Source organism: Bicyclus anynana, chromosome 11 (assembly GCF_947172395.1).
Source record: "Bicyclus anynana chromosome 11, ilBicAnyn1.1, whole genome shotgun sequence".
NCBI classification, from domain to species: domain Eukaryota; kingdom Metazoa; phylum Arthropoda; class Insecta; order Lepidoptera; family Nymphalidae; genus Bicyclus; species Bicyclus anynana.
The window spans coordinates 6888956-6911035 of record NC_069093.1 but is presented as its reverse complement, the minus strand read 5'-3'; the positions used below and the strand labels follow the sequence as shown (position 1 = coordinate 6911035).

General features: G+C 35.9%; 2 protein-coding genes across 2 annotated transcripts in view; one reads left to right on the top strand and one right to left on the bottom strand.

Annotated features, from left to right (window-relative positions):
• LOC112049683 (uncharacterized) overlaps positions 1-4815 on the bottom strand; it is a 40581-nt gene extending 35766 nt beyond the window's left edge. The window contains exon 1 of the mRNA XM_024087678.2: positions 4587-4815. The gene's annotated coding sequence lies outside the window, so the exon portion shown is untranslated. The remainder of the gene's footprint in view (positions 1-4586) is intronic.
• Positions 4816-8660: 3845 nt separating this feature from the next.
• Positions 8661-21639, top strand: LOC112049674 (protein I'm not dead yet-like). Its single transcript, XM_052884432.1, has 15 exons — positions 8661-8695; positions 8945-9071; positions 9786-9938; positions 10624-10739; positions 11144-11258; positions 12292-12394; positions 12794-12854; positions 13552-13677; positions 14874-14988; positions 16260-16375; positions 17464-17555; positions 17949-18038; positions 18815-19008; positions 20013-20150; positions 21471-21639. The coding sequence occupies exons 1-15, from the start codon at positions 8661-8663 to the stop codon at positions 21585-21587; spliced, it is 1698 nt and encodes a 565-aa protein (XP_052740392.1). The 3' UTR covers positions 21588-21639.
• Positions 21640-22080: the final 441 nt, after the last annotated feature.

The window sequence follows — 22080 nt, the reverse complement described above, 5'->3', positions numbered from 1 at the left end:
CCCTTCTCCTATAAAGTGGTAAGCCTAGGCCTGTAGTGGGCTGTTAAAAATAGGCCTATAATTATGAAATTAAAAAAACAAAATAATAGTAACAACGGAATGAGAAGCTATACTATGCGTTTAGCTCGACACTTCACCAATTATTTCTTTAAAATTGTTCTTTAAAGAATAAAGTTATCAAAGCTGCGATGCTAGCCAAGTGGCACGTTGATTCTCTTTCTACGATCGCTAACGCTTCGAAAACTAGAAAAATGTATGGGAATGACAGATCTTGATCACGTGACCTGTCGATAGCAAATGTCATTCCCATACATTTTTTTAGTTTTCAAAGCGTTAGCGATCGTAGAAAGAGAATCAACGTGCCACTTGGCTAGGGGGATTGGTGAGTGTTGGCTAAAATACAAGCTTGTTACAATGTTAAAGCGCCTCGTTGTGTTTTTTGAAAATGTCTTCTTTTTTTTCAGCACCGATGCTTTAGGAAGATTAATGGTTCTTCAAAAAGCGGGAAGGCAATTCATCTTTTTAACGAAGATGAAATTGAGCATTAATTTTGGATGGAGTTCAGCGTTTTGAACAAATTTTGAAGTATAGATGAAAACGTAACGAATACGCAATTGATTATTATACAACGTGTTAGGTAAATAGTATAACATCCCGAAACGTACTCACGTCATCAACCCATATTCGGCTCACTGCTGAGCTCGAGTCTCTTCTCACAATGAGAGGGGTTAGGCCAATAGTCCACCATGCTGGCCCAATGCGGATTGGCAGACTTCACACACGCAGAGAATTAAGATAATACTCTGGTATGCAGGTTTCCTCACGATGTTTTCCCTCACCGATTGAGACACGTGATATTTAATTTCTTAAAATGCACACAACTTTACTTTTATTAAACGTACTCATATATTTTGATATTCTAAACATATTCTTGAAATTCTTGAAATACTCATATCTTCCTCAGGATTCGGACTAGGAAGCTCGTATTTTTTATAGGCAAGTATTACTTCTCCATAACTCCTAATTGACGGTTTTATAGAGTCTTTACCAGACACCTTGTATAATAATAAATTAAGTTTTTCACAAAACCCACGGAATAAAAATTAGCCTACGTGTTGCTCTATAACCTTTTGTTTCTTCCTGTGAAAGTCCCATTAAAATTGATCCTGTCGTTTCAGAGCCCAACACCCTAAGCTTGCAAACCCCGGTGCAGGCTTATACTATTATCTGCGTATTCTTATGGGAACGAGAACTACGCATGTGAAACCGTGTGCGTGTTGGCTAGTTATTAATAAAAAACATTATTATATTTCTTTCCAAAATATAATAATGACGGCCTCCGTGACGCAGTGGAATGCGCAGTGGGTTTACAAGACGGAGGTCCTGGGTTCGATCCCCGGCTGGGCCGATTGAGGTTTTCGTAATTGGTCCAGGTAGGACACCCTACCGATAAAGAGGTACTGCCAAGCAATTTAGCGTTCTGGAACGATGTCGTGCAGAAACCGAAAGGGGTGTGGATTTTCATCCTCCTCCTAACAAGTTAGCCCGCTGTCATCTTCGATTGCATCACCACTTACCTACTTATTCAGGTGAGATTGTAGTCAAGGGCGAACTTGTACAGAATAAAAAATAAAAAATTATATATTTGTATTGTCTTTTAAAAATGACATATATTTCCATTCCCCTCCAACTAATCCGGAAAGACAGTATTAGGAGTGGGTATGACTATAGTTGAACGGGCGGGGATCGAACCACCACCCCTCGGTGCTGAGTCCGACCACTTTACCGTTGAGCTATTGAGCCTCTATTGCATTGCCGAATAGCTGATAGTATCAGCTGATAACTCACTGATAGCACGTAGCTAATAGATTTACCCTAATATTATCAATATTCGCTCTCAAAATCTAACCAGATAATATGATTCGATTGTGGTTTATATAAAAATGGTTTTACCCAGTAAAGTGCCTCTTATTTTCCATTTGATTCGTTTTGTCGTTCGATGCTTTTATACCAGGAAGAAAGCTAAGCACCTATAACTCGTGTGCATTAACTTGACACTTGCCTACCAAACACAACCAACAAACCGAGTACTAACATCATTCGAGTCAGGTGTCAAGGTAATCCGCATGAGCTGTAGGTATCTGTACTAAAGCTACTGTTACACATGCTCATTTCAAGCACGAAAGCATGCTACTATTGAGCAGTTGCTACTTATTAGCATGTGTATCGCAACATTGATAATAATGAGCATACTTATTTTGAGCTTGCTCAAGAATCAAGAGCCGTGCGATTTATGAGCATGCTACTTGGTGCGGTTGGAAGAGAGCGTGATTTTAGCGCGTCTGAACAGCTTTGCATAATGAGTATGTTAGTCGGTCAGCATTGCTATTCTGTATTCTCGTCGCTTTCATCTCTCCCTGTCTAACACGATAACGTAGACAGAGACAGATAGATACAAATTAGTAATGTGTAATTGGACTGTTTGCTTTGGGCATGCTTATTCAGGAGCATACTTAAAAATAGCATGCTTATTGCTAGCAATGTAAACTGATTATAAGCATGCTCGTATTGGGCATACTTAATAGCATGTTTTTAGCATGCTATTATATACATGCATTTTAGAGCATGTGTAACAGTACCTTTAGAGACCGAGAACCCAGAGCGAACTGACACGTCTTATTTTCACATAGATGAAACCTTCCGTTTTCAATAGCGTTTCAAGTGCTTGGAATACCTGCGTGTTTGTGGAGATTTGCTCTGTGACATCTGGTCAGTTACCAGGCGATAAAGGTAACTAAAAGAAAGTTGCATGTATGTCACGCAACTACTCTAAGATGTCTGGACCTATTTAGATACTAGGGACTAGTAGTGCGTTTGTCAATTTTTTCATAAAGTATTTTAAAGCACTACAATTTAATAGGTCTAGAGGCGTTTTGATGATAGAGCTGAAACACAGATGAGGGAACTCCTCAACGGCTTAGAGTAGCTACCTTGTAAAAAAGAAAAAGAAAGTAAAATATGCAAAGCGCGGACGAAACCGCGGGGCGTCCGCTAGTGAGTAATACAGACAATTTTACTCACTAATTGATGTAAATCTATTTTACTTTTAATGATCAGTTTGTTCTGGGGCACGCTTCCAATATACGTAACAGTGTTGATGAAAGACTAACGAGTAGGTATGCTTGTAAGAAGTGTATCTACATGTATAAAATGAATATGTCTTTCTTAGTAATGTGTGCGAATATCTCTATTAATTGTTTGGTTAAATATATCTACGCACTATAACAATGAAAAAATTTAATAATAAAAAGATACAACCGACTTCAAAACCTAAAAACGTACCCAATAAACTAAAAAGTGAAAAATAACATAATAATATTATTATGTTCTACCTGCTGATCAGTGCGAAGACGGTGCTAAGCCGGTGTCTTATTAATTTAAGCCTATTCTAAAAGAACTACATTTCATATTCATGGCTTGAATTAATACATCATTAGACTAGCACCGTCTTCAAAATGATAAGCAGGTAGAACAAATACACGCAATTATTTTCAAATTTCTATGAAGTTGTTTTGAAAAGCGATGCGGATATTTCTGCAATGCAATGAATAGTTACTGAATTAAAAAAATATACCCGATACAGGAAAGAAGGAGATACTTTAGATAAACTAGTGACCACAGGCAAAGTGCAAGGAAAGATACCTCAAGGATGTACTCCGATGCGTTGGTCAGAATAAATCCCTACGACTCTAGACATCAAGGTCCATGAGGTTCTACAAAGACGACGACATCAAGAATCAAGCTAGTGTTAGGGGTCACGACCCTTGATAATTTTTGACGGCCTCCGTGGCGCAGTGGTATGCGCGGTGGATTTACAAAACGGAGGTCCTGGGTTCGATTCCCGGCTGGGCAGATTGAGATTTTCTTAATTGGTCCAGGTCTGGCTGGTGGGAGGCTTCGGCCGTGACCACCCTACCGGCAAAGACGTACCGCTATGCGATTTAGCGTTCCGGTATGATGTCGTGTAGAAGCCGAAAGGAGTGTGGATTTTCATCCTCCTCCTAACAAGTTAGCCCGTTTCCATCTTAGACTGCATCATCACTTACCATCAGGTGAGATTGTAGTCAAGGGCTAACTTGTGAAGAAAAAAAGAAAAAAAAAAAAGAGGAATACGACGCAAGGAGAAGGATACGTTAAGTAACATAACTACAGAACGCCGAGAGAAACTAAAAGTTTCGGCACTGACCTATCCATTTACGCAACTTCACTCAAGGAAAAAGTTCGTTTGTAGTACGATTTGCATTACTTGTTTTGTTTGCTGATAATTTGTACACAGATTAAATAGTACATACTTATTTGCCAAATTAATAAGATAATACAAGTAGATTTTTTTAGAACTTTAAATATCTGATAAATATCATTTAACAGATTAAAAGTAAATAGGATATTAGTGTTAGTTATAGGAGCAATTACTTTTTATTGTACGCGTAAATTCCGCCTATTTATAATCTGTGAAATTGAACAAACGGGAACATGTTAAACAAATTTGAAAAGCTCTAATAAAATAATACCGTCGGGAACCTGACCTGTTGATCTATCGCAGCGCTGGAAAATCACTATCACGATAAATCGTAAACTCCGCGCATTTTCCTTTAAAAATTTCGCTTTCGGTCACTTAATTGCATTGCTATCGTCACTTGTGGTCACTTTGAAGTTCGAACTTTTATTATTTCGTTACGGTACGCGGCTTTTTGCTAAAAAGACGTGCGTCTAGGGCCGTCGGGGCGCCCAACTGGTGTGAAAACTGAAAACGCTCGGGCGGGAAAAGCTCCCACGTGGCTTCGTATACAGTTTTGTTTCTGCGCGCGCCTGTTACCGGGTTACATCCACACATACATTAGAGTGTGTTCTCGCGTCTTGCTCTATTTTAGTCTAACTTCTGGTATGCTGCCGTTTTCGTCTCTTTTCTCCTTACTCGCTCACAATGGAGACGGACCATTTGCGTCCCAGAATGTTTTAGAAAAAATAGAAGAACCCTTTATTTTATCATCATCATTCACACCAATGTTGGGCTATAGTAGAACTAATACAGCAGTGTAATATTTTAATAAAAAGATACCTACAACCGACTTCAAAATTATAAAAATATTTTTACTAAACTAAAAAGCGAAAAATAACATCGTATGTGCTACTTTCTTAGTTTGCTCAGTGCGATCAGTTAGAAGGCGGTACCAAGTTAGTGATGTATTCATTCAAGCCGTTCAAATCGTAAAGATTTAGGATTTTCAGACAGTTCTTTCAGAAACGGCTTTAATTACTACAGCACTAACTTATCAGTGCAATCAGTTTGATGGCGGTAATCCTAAATACGTACTATCCTCGAATGGATAGTACGTATTTAGGATCAATATAGATTATTATAGAACATTGACCTATTCGTATAATATGTTCCTTCTGCTTTATAGACAAAGCTGATAAATAGACTATTTCTACCAGTAATTATAATGTATTAATTATCTATGAGTAATTATTCTGGCCATTAAGCAAATCTAAGATTTATTCAAATTTTAAAACAAAAGTTCTATATTCTACGTCAACGTCTATGTATTTCAAAAATGTCTTCTAAATAATTTATGTTGATTATACCAACATCAAATAAGCTATAAAACATATATTTATTTAATCAATCATATTAAATAACTAAAAATGTTTGCGTAAGTAGAACCATTTCAATCCTTGCATTTTTAAGTATAGTTTTATTTTAGGTGTTTGGACATTGAGTTGTTATGTACTAGAGAAGCTCAGAATACAGAAAAACACCAGAAGGGGTGATAGCGCAAAGAAGTGAAGCCATTTAAACTACTCATTTTATGAGTTAGTACACGACCAAGCGATTACTCACTCTGTGTTTGTCGTGTTGTTTGACGTGCTATACAGGTGACAAATTAAATTAAATTAAGCCGTCTTGTGCTATTCCTTCGTGTAAAAATGCCGTTGGTAAAAAAAAGAAACTGGATAGGATCACATTTCACATGTAAGTAGCACAAATTAATATTCTTATGATAAATAATGAATAATTTTTACGTAAATTTCGTTGTCATAGAAACCGATGACTCCATTTTGTAAGTGTTGCCAATGTAATGGTTTTGATTTTCCCTACTTTTAATTTCTAATCAAGGATTTATTATTTAAGTAAAATATTAATCAACTAAATAGGTAGGCATAGGTTCCGGCAAGTAAGTTGAAATAAAAGTGCGGTAATCAGCGCAGATAAAGAAAGTGTAAAATAATCTTAAAGCTTTAACCCAGATAAGCCTGAAACTATTTTTGTCTTAGAAAGTTGTGATTTTTTTATATATTTTTAATTATTGCCTCAGTATTTCAGGAAAAATAATAAAAAAAATTAGTGTCCCTCGGAAAAGCTGGAAAATGACATCCCATATATGGGTCGGTCGACAAAACATATACTATTTACTATTAAGTGTTGAACAACGTATGGAGGCATAAATAAAATACTTTTTATTGCATAAAAGTATTATTTATTATTGTTTTAGTAAGATTTAAGTTTTTGCGACAATTTTATACTGAATGGTAACTAAGAAAACACTCTTTAGGATACGCAAATATAATTGCAGTTTCTTTTACATACAATTTCATACATTTTTACATACATACATTTCAATGCCTGGTTGGATGGCAAGGGGCACTTGGACACTCGATTTTCACGAACTGTACCGGTTGCTTTCAAGTTTCTATTTTTCAGTTCGTGCAAAAGAGGGATATATGTGAAATAGTTATCAAAGAAAAGATGAAAAGTATTGTTAGGGTACATGTTTTGAAGAGTATTTGCATACTGTAGCATTACACTGCCACCAAGTCCAAATTTCTTGTAAACAGCTGGTAGTTGTGTGGACTGCCCTTGGTAAGGATCAAACCAAATTACATACCCTAAACGAGTAGCCCCAATCCAATATTTGTATCCCCATCTCATTGGCTTACCCCTGATGAACTGTTTACAACTATGACCGCTGTAGTAAGGAATCATAGCCTCGTCAATACTATGCATCTCTTCAACGGGTGCATTTTCTTAAAAAACAGCGTTTAGCAAGCTAAATAAAGGCCGCATTTTAGGATATTTATCACTTTCGGTCAGAATCAATGAGTTGTCACAACAGTGCAAATGGTTCACAATGTATGTAAATCTGTCACGAGATAGAGATTGGTTCACAAGAGAAAATTCACAATCGGACGAGTTTTCCTAATACATTCGAGGTCTTGTCGAATGTATTGGGAATAATGTCAGTTTATCGGAGAACGTAACATATTTCTGGGGCCTTCTAAGGGCTGGAAACTAGGAAAATCATTTGGACGATGTCGATTCCTCCATTCGTACGTTTTGTTTTGCACTGATAGAGGACGAATTACTGTATCTTCTAGTTCGGCAGATGTAGATGGCTTGGCTGTTGAAGCGGCTGTTCAATGAGAGATCTTTTTTGTAAACCAGCCAAAGAAATCTTATCTTCACTCTCCGATTCAGAATCAGTCTGATTGGCATAAATAGCTTCAGCAGGTGCACGTAAAATTGAACCAGGCAGGTTATGTATTACAATATTATCCTCTTCTCCTGAATCTTCATCAGTAACTGCAGTATTAGCGTTATCTGGTGGTTCAAATGTTATGCATTCTGGGACCGGGCTATCATCATTCTCTAACTCGTTCAAAATTTCGTGTACTGATAAAGGTTTTGATCTAAAACAGGAAAAAACAAAATATTCAGTCAAAACTTTCAATGTATTATAGTTGTGCCGACAGACCCATACATGGGTTCATAAAATTTGCGGCCATATAAAAGTGACAAAAAGTTAGGTTTTTATTATTTTATTTTCAACATAAATACTGAAATGTTACTTAGTTTCTATTTTTACTTCTATATTTTCAAAATTATAACAATTAGTATATTATAAACTTACCTTTTTGAAGACATGTTTTACAATATCCAATAAACATATATTCAATCACGTGAAACACCAAGAAAATAATTAATTCACTGCGTTACTTGTCACTACAATTAACAGGTATCTACTAAAGATTCTAAAAAAATGTGTAACTTGGTTTAAATAAATCAAATATTGACGGTAGATTTTTTTATTCTTACGAACCCATGTATGGGTCGGTAGGTTTATCTGGGTTAAAATTTTACAAAGAACAATGGCTTACTATATTATAATAAGTTCGTTCGTTCTTATCTGTTTGCACATTTGTTTGTTTGTCGGTTGTCATTCAATTTTAATAAGCGATACTAAAATATCTATTTAAAAAAAATCGGTCCTATAATACCTAAATAAAATCAAAAATGCGCCCATTTTTTAAATTTGGGCAGTAACATTAAGCGGTTGTCATTCAATTTTGCAAATAAGGTATAGATAAATAAAAATTATATTAATTTTCCAAGCAAGAGTTCATTTTCTTGCTGACTCTTAGCAATCACTAGAAAACCGGTCCCACTGTTTTTTTTTTATTTACCGTATAAGTTAACATTGAATGTAATGAACTGTACACTTACTGTTTTCCTTCTAACAGTATAAACCTTTACCACAAAAAAATTTAACAGCGCCATGTACTAGCAACATTACGCGGGTGGGAAGTGCGAAGAGTGCGGGATGTTGCTACAATTTTTAGACACACTACGCGCTATGTAATGACATCTAAACGTGGCTTCTGGTGTTTTTCTGTATTCTGAGTAGAGAAGCCTATCCAAACAAAAATAATGTCGTAACATGAAAACAGCGGAGAGCTTGGCTAATTGAATTGTAGGTACAATAATCGGCCGTTGGCTGTTGTTGGCTGTAGCGCTAAAACGGAACTGTTTTTTTAACTAACTAATCTAGTACGAGTACCTACACAAACTCTGGTTTTCTTAATTTATATTTTATTGGTTTTTTAGAAAAGAAGAGCCAAGAATATATACATGTGCGAAGATAAAACTATTCGCCAAATTACATTATCGAGGTACTGTGTGTGTGCTCGCTCCTATTATATTTATTTGGCTGTTAACGCCTTTTCCTCCTCAGGTAAGTCATTATTGATTTAATAATTTTATATATAACTTGTGGAAACAATACGAGTACCTTGTAGAACCCTTACCTATTATATACGTGAGGGTCTACTACTACTGCTGCTGCATCATCAGAGACCCTCAAGCGGCGCAAATATAACAATCTCGTCGGCGATTACATATTCGAGCCGTTTGCGGTCGAAACACTAGGACCGTGGGGTCCGAGTACACGCTTTCTTTTCAAAAGAAATTGCAAAGGGTTTAATCAACGCCTCCCATGACCAGAAGGCTGGCTATATTTAGGCCAGAGAATTAGTATTGCCATACAACGTAGCGATACTGCCAGTCTTCTGGGCACTTTACCAATGAACATCGATTCGGACGAATTCTAAGACGTCTGAGTCTTTAGATATAATTAAAATTTAGTATGTTTCCTTTTTTATTTTTATAATATGTAGTTAGTATAGATAGGTACGTAGTATTAATATTATTGTAAAATTTTATAAAAAAATAATTAATGTAATATCTATGTAATAGATATTGCGTTTTGCTCTTCAACCAAATGCACCTGGGTCTATTATGTAAATTCTTTTGTTATTCAAGTGACAGGAACAAACTTTAATATGTAAATATTTTCACATAATCAACCCCTTCCGGAATTAAAACCACGCGATACTTCTGAGCTCGACTACAGAATAGCACTTATGACACGAAACTAAATTATTTTCAGCCATACCAATGGACCGGTTACTGTATAGCGATCATGGCAGCATACTGGGTGTCTGAATGTATTCCTTTGGCTTTGACATCCTTTTTTCCAATAATAATATTTCCATTTGCCGGTGTTTCGAGTACAGGAGAAGTGTGTAGAAGTTATTTTAATGTAAGTGAGCTTTAAAAGAAATATATTTTATTCTAATAATAATGCTAAATCAACATCTGGGAAACAGTGTTAAATACAGCGGTCTAGTGGCCGTTTGATACTGTTACTATCGCGTTAACGTAAACGTGATTTTTTCAAGGAATTAAAACAGCGCCATCTAGTGGCACTACTGCACAACTGTTTCAATTCAATTTATATTCGCGTTTACGTTAACGCGATAGTGACAGTATGAAAATATTCAAAACTCCAAATAGGCACACTGATACCGTGATAAAAGTTCGTGTTGTAGCTCATTCGACTCGTCATAACGTCTAAAAAAATTAGCAGCACTTTCAAACCCGCACATAAACATTTGCAAAAGGTATATCGCGTTAAGCAATTAAAGCTTTTCGGAAATTCGTGTTGTTCTCCCTGCGCAGCTAACGCAGTTACCATCGTATCGACAAAGACGTACCGCCAAGCAATTTAGCGTTCCGGTACGATGTCGAGTAGAAACCGAAAGGGATGTGGATTTTCACCTTACTCTTAATAAGTTAGCCAGCTTCCTTCTTAGATTGCATCATCCCTTAACATCAGGTGAAATTGTTGTCATGGACTAACTTGTAGAGAAAAAGACTCATATACTTTTTTAGTTTTATACTTCATTTATTAGGTTTATTCATGTTTATTAATTTTTTTTTTTTAGGATACTGTGTTGATGTTTCTGGGAAGTTTAATTCTGGCATACTCTATAGAGCAGTGTGGATTGCACAAGCGACTAGCCTATATAGCGATACGAAGTTTTGGATACTCACATGTCAAGTTGGTATTTTTAATAATCTTGTTCATTTAATACTAGCTGACGCCCCGCGGTTTCACCTGCGTAATTCTTGTTTCCATGGGATTTAAATATAGCCTATAGCACTCCCCGATAATGTAGCATTCTACTGGTGAAAGAATTTTTGAAATCGGACCAGTACTTCCGAAGATTACCCCATTTAAAGAATGTTACAAACTTACAAACTTTACCTCTTTATAATATTAGTATAGAAGTATAGATATGTAATGTAAGTAGACACAAAATTCTGCATGTGTGCATTTACTGTAGTAGCTAAATTCCGATTACTTTTTGCGGTGATTTTGTAGGCACGTAACATCTAATAGTAGAACCTTTTTTTTACTTTGGATAATAAAAAATCTCATCAGAATCATTTTCTATTTTCCAGTTTATTATTGGCCATGTGTGTGGTCACTACGTTCGTGTCCATGTGGATCACCAACACAGCTGCGGCCACGATGATGGTTCCAATTATTTTTGCAGTGCTGAAAGTATTTGAAGATGTAAGTGCAGAACATATACAGGGTGCTTGGAAGTGTTTCCCATAACTTTGGAGTTATATTTTTTTACCGACAATCAATTAAAAATGTTCAAGAAACGTGTGTTCTTAAGTTAATATTTTCGGGGTAAATAATATTTTTTTTGTTAATAGATCTTTGTATAAAAAGTTTTATTTTTTAGTTAAAAATAAATATTAGATATGCAGTTCGGCTCTATAAGTGAACTCAACACCTTGAAGTTAAGGGAAATACTTCCGAGCACTCTGTATATACATATAACTTATTGGACGCATCGCATCAAACTGATTTTAGTATTATTTGTATAGAATGTCATACAAGTGCGTCCACTGATCCGCACTGTACGTGTTGTATGAATTTTTTCTAATTTAAAATTAAAAATCCGTTGGATGCGTCCGACGTGTCCGATACGGATCAGTCCGATACGTATACAATAGCCCGCCAACGGTGACGTATTTGTCTGTGAGACCGGGTGATTTTAAAAATTTGAATGACCTTTGCTCAACAGTGAGTCGAATGGGTTGGTAATGATGATTAAGCGTCTCTCATTTATTTATTACTTCTTTTTTTAAATGTTTTAACAATATAAGTATAAAATACAAAACATTATTAAAAATTTATAAAAAAAAAAAATCTCCCGCTGCGGGACATTTGAGTGTCCAAGCAACCGGTGGTCAGGGCTCCAGAGTGAGAAACCTCCTCACAATACGCGCCGTCTCAAGAATCACTGCCTTTTGTATCCGACTCTTGATCCAACAGTTAAGCGAAAGCTTCTTAAGGTGTTGGTCGAAGCTTTTCGCTATAAGACCATTGACTGAAACAACTATCGGAACAATTATAGTTGACTCAACATTCCACATGGCGGTAATCTCGTGAGCAAGGTCCAAGTATTTTGATACTTTTTTCCTTTATGATTAAGCGTTATTATTAAGCGTTATTAATTTAACAATAAAAATATTTTAATATCAATAGGTTTAAATAAAAATAGAAGCAGATTAAACGTAATTCTTACTTTCAGCAAAAGCTATTGAAGATATATGACACGAACAGCGACGGAGAAAAGGTTGCATCTGACATAACAACGTGTTACTTTTGCGTTGCAACATACTCTGCAACTATTGGTTTGTAAATCTTTACATCCTACTAATCCTACTAATATTATAAACGCGAAAGTTTTTATGGATGTTTGTTTGGATGTTTATTACTTTTTAATGCCGCAACTACTAAATCGAGTTGGGTAAATTTAAAATGATAAAAAATTTTAATAAAAAAATACAACTGACTTAAAATCACAAAAATGTTTCTACTAAACTAAAAAGTGAAAAATAACATTGCATGTGCTACCTTCTGATCAGTATGAAGGCGGTACCAAGTTAGTGATGTGTTAATTAAAGCCGTGATCACAATTAGAGTTATGGGAAATACTCCCGAGCACCCTGTATATGTATACATTGGTATATACACATTTGTATATATTTTATGCGTAATATAGTAATTAATTGTGATAATATTATTTTTAGGTGGCATCGGAACTCTTGTTGGGACAGCAACTAATTTAGTGTTTAAGGGGTTGTTGTCATCGTAAGTGTTCAAAATATTTTTAAGTATTATAGTTAACTTATATTTATTTATTAAGATTTTTTTTCTTATACAATATAGGCCAGCGCTTAACCACAATTAAAATGGTAAGCATTAATGGGGTCTAAGTTGGAGCGCGCTTACCTAGAAGATGTATATTCACTTTTGCTTTGAATTATAAGTGTCAGGAAACACAAGGCCGGAAGGGAATTCCAATTTTTTGCTGTACGAATTAGAAATGTGGATGCAAATAGTTACGTACGAGTTGACATTCATAGTCTATGGATGCCACCGTTCGCTACGTCTTGCTGTTCTGTGGTAGAAAGGAGAAGGAGGAACTACACGGTGAAGTTCCTGAGCACATTCACCAAAGTACCAAAGTAACCAAATTACCACCAAAATTAAACCACTAAAATTACTCTTTCTATCCGAAATTTCTTATCCATAACATCCCAGCCCCTGTAGCCAAGTGGTACGTCGGTTCTCTTTCGACGATCGCAAACGCTTCGAAAATTAGAAAAATGTACAGGAATGACAGATATTGATCACGTGACCTGTCGATAGCAAATGTCATTCGCCTACATTAGCGTTTGCGATAGAAAGAGAAAAGGAGCTGGTTACAATCATCGACCAATCATGACCCATCGTGTATAGCCAGCATCAGATGGTAATGATAATCTTGAATTTTATTGTATTGCAGAACATATCCGAAGGCTCCTGAGTTATTGTCGTTTTTGAAGTTCTCTGCTTTTGGGATTCCGCTTATGATAATATTGGATATATTTATGATGCTTTATATGTTAATACTGTATGTTGGATGTTGCAGGTAAATCCTTATTTAAAGTCTAGTGTAAATTATTCTTTTTGCAATCAATATATTATTATAATTAGATTTAGCAATTAGTTTTAGATATAATTAGGATAATGAGCGACTCCTCTCGACACGCCAAAAAACTGCTTGTATAGTTTAGCGAGAGAATAGTTTTAGATAATATTTTATAAGTAACTAGCGGACGCCCGCGACTTCATCCGCGTGAAACTCGAAGTAAACTTTCAACTACGAACTACGCTACCCTACTCCTACCCTACCCCTAAACCTACTGTTACCTACCCCGTTTTCTAATTATTATTAATATGAACTTTATACAATAACAATAAAGCTCAAAACTACGTTTTAATTTGTATGGGAAAAAGAAAAGGGTAATTTTTATGGGTTTTCCGGCAATTATTCGAATTTTTCTCGCCGTAAAAACCATCCTAGAACTTCAACGAACATTTTAAAAAAGAATTAGCCAAATGGGTCCAGGCGTTGTTGAGTTACGCGCTTACCAACGCATTTTGCGATTCATTTTTATATTATAGATTTTAATTAAAAAAAAAACGATATTTATTGTTATTTTGATTGCCCTGCTTAAATAATTATTGTAAAAATATGTATGTAGTGCTGTAGTAATTAAAATATTTTAATATTTATTTCAAAAATGCAACAAATGTGTTGTTAAGAGCAAAATTTGTATAAAAGTATAAATTGCGAAGAAATTTTTATCCTGTATAATCCTCACTCCTCCCCCTTTTTCTCTTAGTCATGTCACGCTCTAATTACTTAGAAAGACTTAATAGGATTTAGTCATCTTTTGCATGGACCCAGCATCCATATTCTTAATTGCGGATATCAGTATTGAGTACGGGTTTGTAAGCTTTTCTGTAGAGGAGGAGGAGGAAAGGCTTTTCTGTCTGGGAGGTTGCAATGTACTCACAACTCTAAATAAGTAGAAATAAAAAGCAAACTTTAAAATTTTGAAAAATATTAAATTAGGTCAGAGCTGCCATCACTGTTTTACATTTCAATATAATAATTAAATATAGCAATAAAATATCTCCAATAATTTTTCACGTTACTTTAAAACTTGAGTTCATACCAGCGACGACGGGTTTTTCCAAAATTTAAATTTTGTTTTTACATTACACAAGTGACATAAATAACCAACTGATGAATCTACATAGTTTTACAAATCGTTACAGGCCAAGAAGTGCAACTGCTAAAAAAACTAAAGTATCGCCCGAAGGTATGAAGGCAGCCCAAAAAGCCGTAAATGAAAACTACGCCAAACTAGGAAGACTCACGTGTTGGGAAGGAGTGAGATATTTTTTTACTAAATTATTATCATTATTTTGGCTTATAATATAATATCTACTCGTAAAAGGCTGCACGTATATACGCCGTCGCACCCGCACTGCTTTCGCACCGCCGCCGCCTCAATTTTATGACGTGCAAATTCTAAGCACCATGCACATACGTCTGTTAATCACAATAGTAGGTATACCTATTCTACAATGTCTAAGATAGATAGATATGTAGATAGTTAAATTCTTTATTGCACAGGAAGAATATAAAACAATATGCATCAAGTAATAAAAAAGGTATAAATAAAGTATTAAATAGGTTGTAAGGCTAAAAAAGGTGCAATATTTTTTAAGTGCTGGCAGAGATTGACACCCGAACAGCGATGTCTTCATACTCGTATTTGCATCACAATTTAAATTATTGTACTGTTCAAATTGTTAATTAATTGTTCAAAATATAAAATTTAACAAAACATTTGTTTTGTTAAATTGGGTGTCAATCTCTGCCAGTATGCACTTTAAAAATTACGTTAAAAAATCCCGGAGCTCTAAATGTGCTATAATAGTAAAAATGTTATATTATAGCACGCTTTCCATACAAAAAACAGTATCATAATGTATTTTTTAATTTATTACAATATGCATGTGAATAATCTATGACATTATTATGAATTTATTAATTTCATTATTGGAATATTACTCACGAGATAAGCTAAATATTTTGTGACTAACAAGTAGTTATTGTAGCTAAATTCAAGACTTTCAAGACAAAAAGGCGGTTTTGGAAAATTTTAAATTTTAACTTGTACGATTTTATTCTTGCCACTGTTTTTATAGAAAGTTAACAAGTAAAATTTTCTTTATCTTACTGAACTTAGATTGGAGAAAAGGAGATTTATACTAATGCGACAAAACAGACGTTGTTGAGTATATTTAGTTCCAAGCTCGATAATGCTGTGTGAACGGAGAATTTGACGTCTAAAATTGCGGTGTGCGGCGTGCCAAAGCGGTGCGGATGCATCATCATGTACACGAAGCCTTATAATTAATATGTGTAACCATCTCATAAACTTTTGCTTTTTGCACGGTTCAGTAAAGCCGTGCAAAAACCAATGTCTGTAGATATAAAACGGACCTTTACGATGTACCCAACCAAAATGTCACGTTACCACTTACCATACCAATTTCTAAATCTAAGAAGGCGCGGGTTGAATATGCCAGATTCCTTTACTCGAGTTTCTGAATTTAAAAAAATTAAATAGCTTTTATTTCATTATCTCTTAGATGGTCATACTATTATTTGGTGGCGCCATGTTACTGTTCTTCTTTCGTTCACCACAGACGTTCAAGGGCTGGGGCGATTTAATCAGTGATTATTTCGAATTGAATGACACAAAATTGTGAGTTGTGAATTTAGTTTTTTTTTTATAATTTGCAAGCGCTGCAGCGACGCCTGATGGTAAGCAATAATAATAATAATAGCAATAATTATGCACAGTGAAACGCACAGTAAAATCTTACATAGGTAAACTTATACCTCTATACATATTTTAGAAGGTTTTTTTTTGTATTCTTTACAAGTTAGCCCTTGACCTTATTCTAACCTGATAGTAAGTGATGATGCAATCTAAGATGGAATGGAGGAAGATGAAATCGCTAACGCTAAATCTCTTGGCGGTACGTCTTTGTCCGTAGGGTGGTAGCCACGGCCAAAGCCTCCCACCAGCCAGACCTAGACCAATTAAGAAAACCTCAATCGGTCCAGCCGGGGATCGAACCCAGGACATCCGTCTTGTAAGTCCACTGCGCATACCACTGCGCCACGGAGGCCGTCAAACGTATTTGACGTAACGTAATGTATTAGACGTAACGTTTATCTATCGTAACGCGGCCGCGCAGACGTTGACAGACTGTAGATATAAATACGTTAATAAACACTATATAGAAGAATATTATTTAGTCTGTCACGGCCTCAGACCAATTATAGAAGGACCTGTATCGCACTTATAGTCACGAACAAAATTGTCTGTCATTTTCTGAGGAAAATAAGCATAGATTTGGTATATATCTTATGCTAAACTAGAAGTTTTTGCCCGTTTTTTACACAATTCAATTAAACAAAAAAGTATTTTTACGGAGCTCTTTAACCGACGAACACGATTACAACTAGTTAACATTGATACTATAGAGACAGTTTTTATAATCGCATTAGATCGCTGATCATATACTTTGACAGAAAAGTAATGTCTAGCAAGGCAGGTCCTATACAATAATTGGTCTGAGGTCACGGCACGTGTCTGACACGCTACATATCTATAGATATAAACGGACCTTAAAACGTGCAAAAAGCGCTACAAATTCTTAAACGCAGACAAAAGTTTCATCAATTTAGCCTATTTAAAATAACAATTTAAAAAAGAACTTTGATAAATATTTTTTATATAAATTAGATTATATACATTATCAAAAATTTTGTTAACATTTTTAGCGTTCGAGATTCAGCCCTAGCCGCACTTGTTGTATTTTTGATGTTCCTTTTACCGTCAAATATTTCGATTTGCAAAAACTTCACAGCAAAATGTAAATAACAATTGAATATTTTATTTTTATTTCATTATTAATATGATTTAATACTTTCATTTTCATAGTTTTATGTTAATAATGAATAAAATAGCAATATGCATAATCGTAATCTGCATGCTTTTCTGAGTTAAAAACTGTAAACAGAATGCGGAATGTGGAATTATGCACACTTAATATCTCATAGCGCATGGTCTATTGGGTATTAAATTTTTAATACTAATAATTTAATAAAATTTTAATTTTATCGGTTTTTTCAGTTTATTTAATTTTTTTTCAAAATCGAAAAAGTACTTGAAACATTGAATATTTTGAAACATTTGTACCTTGTTCTTTGGAATATTTTTAATTTTCTTTTAATAAGTTATAAATACATTTGCTTGAAACTTTTAGTCCACGAAGACTTTCCTAAAAGAGTCAGATCTGTACTAGATTGGAATTGTTTGACAGCAGCGTTACCCTACAGTTTTGTTTTTCTTCTAGGTAAGTATCAGTTTTTTCTACTTTTTACCAACTTCTAATATGTAGCCTTCTGTAGGTACTCCAAATAACGGCCCAGGGTCAGGGGTCGAGTCAACAACGAATTTTCTATGTTAATCTGTTGCAATAATTTAATTAGGTTACTTCGAAAAAGTGTAAAATATTGTGTTTAGAATAATTATAATTATATGATATTAAACCTCTATAAAGGGTGCTGGGGAGTATTTCCTACAGGTAGCTCTGGGGTTATATTCTTTACCGAAAAATAATTAAAGATGTTCAAGGAACATACAAGTGTTCCAATATTATTATTCTCGGAGTAAATAATATTTTTTTTGTTAAAAGATCTTAAAATGTGTCCTTAATACGCATCCTTATAATAATTATGACGATTTTTTTTACAAAATATGGAAGCTATCCAAGTCATAACTCAAGATATTTCGGTTATGATTAGCTACTTACAAATCGTAATATCACATATTACAGTTATGCTAACTAACAGATCCGAGACTACGGAAGATATAAAAAAGACGTCTAAGACGAAAATATAGAACTCATTTTCCTGATAACGAATACGGTCATAAGTCAATTTGCCCAAAAACTTGACTTATTGCACTCTTCATTAGGACGGCAATATTGACGCCTAAAGTAAGTGACCAAGTCTCAGATCCATAGGTCATTACTAGCAACAGGCACTCTTCGAATACTTTCGTCTCCTTTAGAGCGTTTTTGAACTACGCCCACTTTTAATAAATTAATTGAAGTTTTAACATTTGCAGGCGGTGGTTTTGCTTTGTCGGATGCTGCGAAAAAAACAGGTTTAAATGAAAAAATAGGCGAATCTTTACAGAGCCTGAAATCTTTACCGAATATTTGGATCTTGCTGTTTGTGATTATCTTCGTTGTTTTGATCACCAACTTGGGGTCAAACGTGGCTGTGTGCAATGTGGTCACACCGATCTGCATGACACTGGTATGTACTAGTACCATTCTATTATGACTTTCTAAGAAGCACCGGCCACAACCACAAAACGCCGCATATTTCCTGTAGTTTCATATATGGACTCGCCGCACACGGTTGACGCCGGTGACTGCCACACGCTACAATCGTCGCTGCTTGCTTCTTGTGGCCCGCACCGGCCACTAAATGCCGACACAAAACTCCGCCACAGGATACAATCGTCGCTGCTCGCTTCTTGTGGCGTCCAGTAAACGCCGCGACTCGCGCGATTATGATATAGCATGTATGGGTTAAAAAGTAGCAGCCACCGACCACAAGTGGCTGTCGCTTGCTTCAGTTACTTTTGTGGCCCCTTCTTGCTTCTTGTGGTGGCCTTTGTGGCTGTCGCGTGTGGCTCGTGTGCGGCGACACTAAGATCCGTATTAGAAGATATTGAGGCAACCTACTCGCAACGTTTTTTAACATCCTAATTTTGATATAAAACACTTTTCATCTAATAAACAGACGGGTGAAGGTCGTTTCAGTTCTTCTACTAGTACGTATGATCCGATCTGAACCCAGAACCTCGTGATCCGATGTCACATAGGCTTATCACTAGACCAACAAGGCAGGTTACTTATAATAAATCTGTAGCGAGGTCAATTCTGTACATGAACTATATTTCCAAAAAAACTATCAGGGGGTGATTAGTGATCAGTAAAATGCAATCAGTAAAATATTGTCTGTATATCTGTATGTTCGTTATAGAAACAAAAACTACCCAACGGATTTTAACGAAACTTGGTACAATTGTTCTTCATACTCCTGGGCAGGTTATAGTATACTTTTCATCACGCTGCGATTAATAGGAGCAGAGCAGTGAAGGGAAATGTTGTGAAAACGGGAGAAGTTACTTCATTTTTACAGCGATACTATGAGTACTGTAAGGGCTGGATTAAAGAGAGGTTTAAGAGCGGACGAAGTCGCGGGCGTAAAAGTAAAAATCACTGATTATTGAATGAATAATTTTATTTCAGGCAAAGGAGATCGGACGAAATCCACTATGGTATGCTTTAGCGAGTGGATTGTCATCTTCGTTTTGCTTTATGCTACCTGTAGGAACACCTGGAAACTTGGTAGTTCAAAGTGCTGCTAAAATACCAACTATTAAAATGGTTAGTATAATTTAATCTCTCTACAACCTGCTAAAAATTGTGGATTGACTAGAACTGCAGCAAGTTCTATATTGACTGTTAATACACAATCACACAATATGTGACGTCACACATTATATGACGTGATAGCCTAGTGGATATCACCTCTGCCTTCGATTCGGAGGGCATAGAAAAAACATCGTGAGGAAACCTCGGACTAGGACAATTTTATTAATTTTCTTCTTCTTTTTTGTCGCTACGCTCTTGACAGAGTGGTTGTGGTCATCATTCAGGTGTGGTGGCAAGCCTTACTTTTCAATATTTAAAATCCATTAATTTTAAGTAGGCTCATTTTACAAGCACTTTTGAAAGGTCAGTTGACAATTTGTAAAGATCTACCACCGGTTCAGAAGGCAGATTCTGCTGAGAAGAACTGGCAAGAAACTCAATAGTTGCTCTTTTTAAAAAAAATATACGGTATTATAATAAACTTACAATTGATAACAACTTTACAATCTACTATATAAAAATAAGTCGGGTTTTCCTTCCTGACGCTATAACTCCAGAACGCACGAACCGATTTCCATGGTTTTGCATTCGTTGGAAAGATCTCGGGCTCCGTGAGGTTTATAGCAAAGAAAATTCAGGAAAATTTTCAACGGGTAGGGATAGGCTAGGAGTAGGGTAGGGTAGGGGTAGGGTAGGGGTAGGGTAGGGGTAGGGTAGGAGTAGGGTAGGATAATGTAGGGTAGAGTAGGGGTAGGGTAGGGGTAGGGTAGGGGTAAGGTAGAGGTAGGGTAGAGGTATTTGAAAGTTTACATTACGTTTACATTGAGTAACCTCGACCAAGTAAATGTTTTTTAACACATTGCATAAAGTTATGCATTGGCAGGTCTATCCGTCGCCATTCCTCCCGTAGTTATTCTAGCACATTCGTGGAGAGAACGATGGATTTTCATGCTAATTCTACATCGCTCCATTTCATTCTCCAGAATGTGAATACTACTAGTAACATGGGGATTTTTATTTTTTATTTGTGTGAATTCTGCAAATTTGCATTCAGCCAGCGTAGTGGACTACATATAAAGCCGGATTTATATTTGTCTGACGTGTCGTGTTGTGACGCATCAGAACAGAGTCGGTGTCATACATTTTGTATGCGACGCATACCGAGCCATCACGACATGTCACAACACATAAGTGTAAATGTTGTCATACAAAATGTATGATACTGATAATGTTCTGATGCGTTACGTCACATCAGACAAATGAAAATCCGCCTTTAGATCCTAGAGGAGACTCGTGCTCATGATGATTATGATGATGATGATACCGTTTCAGGTAAAAGCCGGCTTGGGGCCTACGTTTACAACGATCCTTTTTACTTGGTTGTTGCTTTACTTTTACGCTCCAGTAATTTGGAGCGATCTAGCAACTCTTCCCGAATGGACCAGTTAATAATTTTTAATTATTATTTTCCTATAATTGTTATGTGGATAATAGAGTATTTAAGTTGGAGTTTGTAGTTTAGGATTATAATACAATGTGTTGTCTAATTTAATATAATTAATAAATGGTTTTAATTTAAACGTTAATTTAGTTTCAATCAGACCGCTTGCCCATAATCTCACCTGATGGTTAGTGATAGAAGCGGGCTAACTTGTTAGGAGGATGAAATCCACTCCCCTTTCGGTTTCAACACGACATCATAGCGGAACGCTAAATCGCTTGGCGATACGTCTTTTGTCCTACCGCGGCCCATGCCTCCCGCCAGCCAGACCTGGATCAATTAAGAAAACCTCAATCCCTTGGTTATCCCTAGCCAGGGATAACCAAGGACCTCCGTCTTGTAAATCCACTGCGCATACCATGATACCACTGCGCAAGGGAGGCCGTCAGGTAGGTCTTGCGTTGTCACTTTCGCATTGGCGGGGCCATAGCGTGCTGCCTG